Below are 1250 nucleotides of genomic sequence, written 5' to 3' on the forward strand. Positions count from 1 at the left end.
ATTATATATATAATAATTAACGCAAATTCCAAGATGATTGACGCGAATTCCATTGATGATTCCCGACAAATTAATTCGTTCTTCTTTATCCAAATTAGATAAAGTAAAACCGAAGTTATATGCATTACGTAGAATCACATCGCTCATCAGATTGTCAGATTTGATGTAAGCGTTTTCTCGCAGCTTCACATAAAGAACTTGTGGTGTCGACAGTCAGAGATACAATGATGGGCTTTTTTACATTTTTCATTGATAGATTCTTTCGAACCTCATTACATATATTTGTTTTTTTTTTAAATTATTTATAAGTAAATTCATTTATTTAATTCTATTATCTCATCACCTTTTTTATAACTTAGAAGAGCGTACGCCTTTCCTGAGAAAATATTTTTCAAGCGGTTTAACTAGAGGATACAAAGATTGACTATTTTTAAATGACAAAATATTGTCGATTTTCTTAACTTCTTCATCAGTTGATAAATCGGCAGTTTTTTCGATTGTATTATCAGGTGAACTCTTTTCCAATGTGGATATCACATGTACCGACAATTTATGTCGATCCTTACTATGTACATTTTCCTAGAAGATTTTATATGATAGATGTATTATATTAATTTTTTAACTATTAAAGTTACTTTTCTCAAAAATTATGTCTCATAAAAAAATCATTTTATATTTTTTATTTTTGCGTTAAAACATTTTCCTTTCGGAATAACATTAAATGATATATTTTATATATAAGAATAAATTGATTACCTTAAAGAAATTAAGTAATTGCTGCCGTGATATCGTCTTTAAGTAAGCCACTTCAATATTGACTCGATCAAAGTTATATTGTTGGCTCATAATTTCATTCCAATACAAGGTACACCTTGCAATTAACATTTTTGGTTTTTCCAAACGTAATGTAGCTAAAGCTTTCTTGTTTTCTTCAAATTGTTCTTCTGTCATGGTAGATATGTGATTCTGGAATGTAATTATTAGTGATATCAACTTCAATAAAAGTACAGCTTTGTATTATCACATAAAAAATGGAGCAATATATTTAATTATAATATAAGATATCGTGTCATAAATATATAAAAAAGAAAATATAGTTCCATTAATCAATGCATTAATATGTACTATTATTATATACACTTGGAAAATTTATGAATCGAATGAATTATCGAATATAACACATATCATATGTTCCAAACAGTTTACTCAAATTTTTGTGTCCATTTAATATATATATATATATATATATA

The 1250-nt window shown here is 26.3% G+C and overlaps 1 protein-coding gene across 4 annotated transcripts in view; it reads right to left on the minus strand.

Annotated features, from left to right (window-relative positions):
• Positions 1 to 287: 287 nt before the first annotated feature.
• LOC108746406 (insulin-degrading enzyme-like) overlaps positions 288 to 1250 on the minus strand; it is an 11391-nt gene continuing 10428 nt past the window's right edge. For all 4 annotated transcript variants that reach the window (XM_018483147.1, XM_018483150.1, XM_018483148.1 and 1 more), the window contains exons 13-14: positions 757 to 966; positions 288 to 579 (exon numbers count right to left, since the gene is read on the minus strand). In XM_018483147.1, coding sequence (XP_018338649.1) covers positions 349 to 579; positions 757 to 966 — 441 coding nt within the window. In that variant the 3' untranslated portion in view covers positions 288 to 348. The remainder of the gene's footprint in view (positions 580 to 756; positions 967 to 1250) is intronic.

This window comes from Trachymyrmex septentrionalis, unplaced genomic scaffold (assembly GCF_001594115.1).
Source record: "Trachymyrmex septentrionalis isolate Tsep2-gDNA-1 unplaced genomic scaffold, Tsep1.0 scaffold17, whole genome shotgun sequence".
Lineage (NCBI taxonomy): Eukaryota > Metazoa > Arthropoda > Insecta > Hymenoptera > Formicidae > Trachymyrmex > Trachymyrmex septentrionalis.